We start from the raw sequence: 2,025 nt of genomic DNA on the forward strand, positions 1-2,025 counted from the left end.
ATGAGACAAAGTATATGTGAACTGCTGTACGAAAAGTGAATTTACTCTGTAAATCTTCACCCAAATCCTAATAAAAAAGAAAAAAAAAAAAAAAGAATCTAATTCCTGCACCAACTTATAAGAACAAAACTCTCCCTTCTCATTTTAGATTATTTATCAAGAACCAGCTCTTCCAGGCATTTATAGAAATGTCTGAACTTCCTCTCAAACACACTGATGCTACTCTTCGTTTACTTTTGAAGCTTCTCACATACACAGTGCTTTCCTGAGACAGAATCAAGACTTCATGACTCTTGAAAAATAACCCCAGCTAAAGAAAGAGCAATAATTCAGAGTTAATTATGAGAGAAAATGAAAAGGCTGGTCAATCACATACGATAGTTTCATGATTTGGAAATTCCTACTCATCTACAGGAAAAACAGTAAAATGTGTATCAAGGAGACACAAAGAAGTCATGAAGCTTAAGAATTATTTAAATTTAGGCTATAAAAGTAAATGTTAAGGAAACAACAAATGACACCATCATCAACTGCCAACAAGTGCTAGCTATGAGAAATCAAGCTGTTTTCAGCATCTAGAGACTTGCCTATTAGAAAAGAAAAGGTGAATATGAAAGGTGTTTGTGATTATGTGTTTTGATTCTCTTCTTCTAGCTTGTGTTGTTTTTGTTTTCTGTAAATAAAGCTCTCTACAAAAAATAATCCAGTTCACAAAGCCTTTTCTGTCTTGAAAATCTCAGAACAGAGTTGAGTGTAGTTTTTAAAATCTTGCACCATTCAGATAAAATTTAGCTGAGGCTTACCCTTGGAAAAGGAATGCCTGAAGATAAAAATAGACAAGCACCAGTTTTAGAGACTGATATCCAAGACAATGTCAATGCACCTGAAACTCACCAGACACCTATTGTCACGCCTTCTTCTGGCTGGAGGTAATAATTACAGGTATGATTCAAACCTTGATCCTGAGGCTTCCTCAAGTCAATGAAGTAGGGAACTCTCACTGTAGAAGACAAAGACATGAAGATCAAGATTAGAGGGAGTGGATGGACAAGACACACACCTACACACACAGAAGAGGTGAAGCTTTCAGAAAGTCCCCAGTTCTTTTCCAACACAACATTGCCAGACATACTGGGGCCTCTAATCTCTACTTGAACACCGAGGTCATCAACATATTTGCAGTACAGGCAAGGCCTGAGCACTCTCAAGTTATTCAAAGGGTGAGAAGATGCAGATGAGGAAAGGAAATATCGTTGAGGGCTGTCTGGGTGATAAAATGCATAGGGGAGACCAGCAGGTCTGCCAAGTCACTCAGGAAAGCTAGAACTGAAGGCTGGAACTAGAGTGACAGATGTCTGAGATGTTCTGGAGCTGAAAACAGAATTTGATGACCAACTGATGTAGGTGGTAAACAAGTTAAAGGGGATTCTGAAGTCACTTAGAAAGGCTGGTGGAGAGTGAGGTGTGGGTACAGGAAATGGATGAATCCACAGAGCTGAGAGAAAGCATGCAGTTTGATATAGCAGAGTCCAAACGTTAGCAGAGAATCTATCAACAGAGCTCCAGTTGAGTAAAATGTGGTGCATCCACACAAAAAAAAGCACAGGGCACAAGAGTCTGATATGTATCTACTGGTCTGGGATAGAGTTCGTTATAGATAGTTAGATAGAGGAGCAAGTGCCGAGTAATGAGGTCACTGTGTGTACTATACTATAACAGTTAAGGTTGTGTGTCAACTTGGTTGATCAGTGATTCTAAGTGGTTTAGTAGTTATGATGTAATCATCACCCTGATGAGATCTGACATAATGTAATGACCTCCACAATGACATGTGCTATAAGCAGCCAATCAGTTGAAAGGGTGTTTTCTCAAGGGTGTGGCCTGCTTCAAAGATATATGGATATCCTGCTAAAGTTCTCTGACTTTTAGCTTGATTTAGATACTTCATCTGGCATATCATCATCTTATGTTTTTGGACATAAACCAGTAGCCTATTGTATTGACTGCCTTTTTTTTTTTTTTTTT

General features: G+C 38.4%; 1 protein-coding gene across 1 annotated transcript in view; it reads right to left on the minus strand.

Moving 5' to 3' along the window:
- The window catches only part of ABHD12 (abhydrolase domain containing 12, lysophospholipase), a 225,537-nt gene that overhangs the window by 102,507 nt on the left and 121,005 nt on the right, over nt 1–2,025 (minus strand). The window contains exon 3 of the mRNA XM_007954185.2: nt 895–1,000. Within this exon, the coding sequence (XP_007952376.1) occupies nt 895–1,000 (106 nt within the window). The remainder of the gene's footprint in view (nt 1–894; nt 1,001–2,025) is intronic.

This window comes from Orycteropus afer, unplaced genomic scaffold, assembly GCF_000298275.1.
Source record: "Orycteropus afer afer isolate SDZICR_OR568_19922 unplaced genomic scaffold, OryAfe1.0 scaffold00440, whole genome shotgun sequence".
Classification (NCBI taxonomy): domain Eukaryota; kingdom Metazoa; phylum Chordata; class Mammalia; order Tubulidentata; family Orycteropodidae; genus Orycteropus; species Orycteropus afer.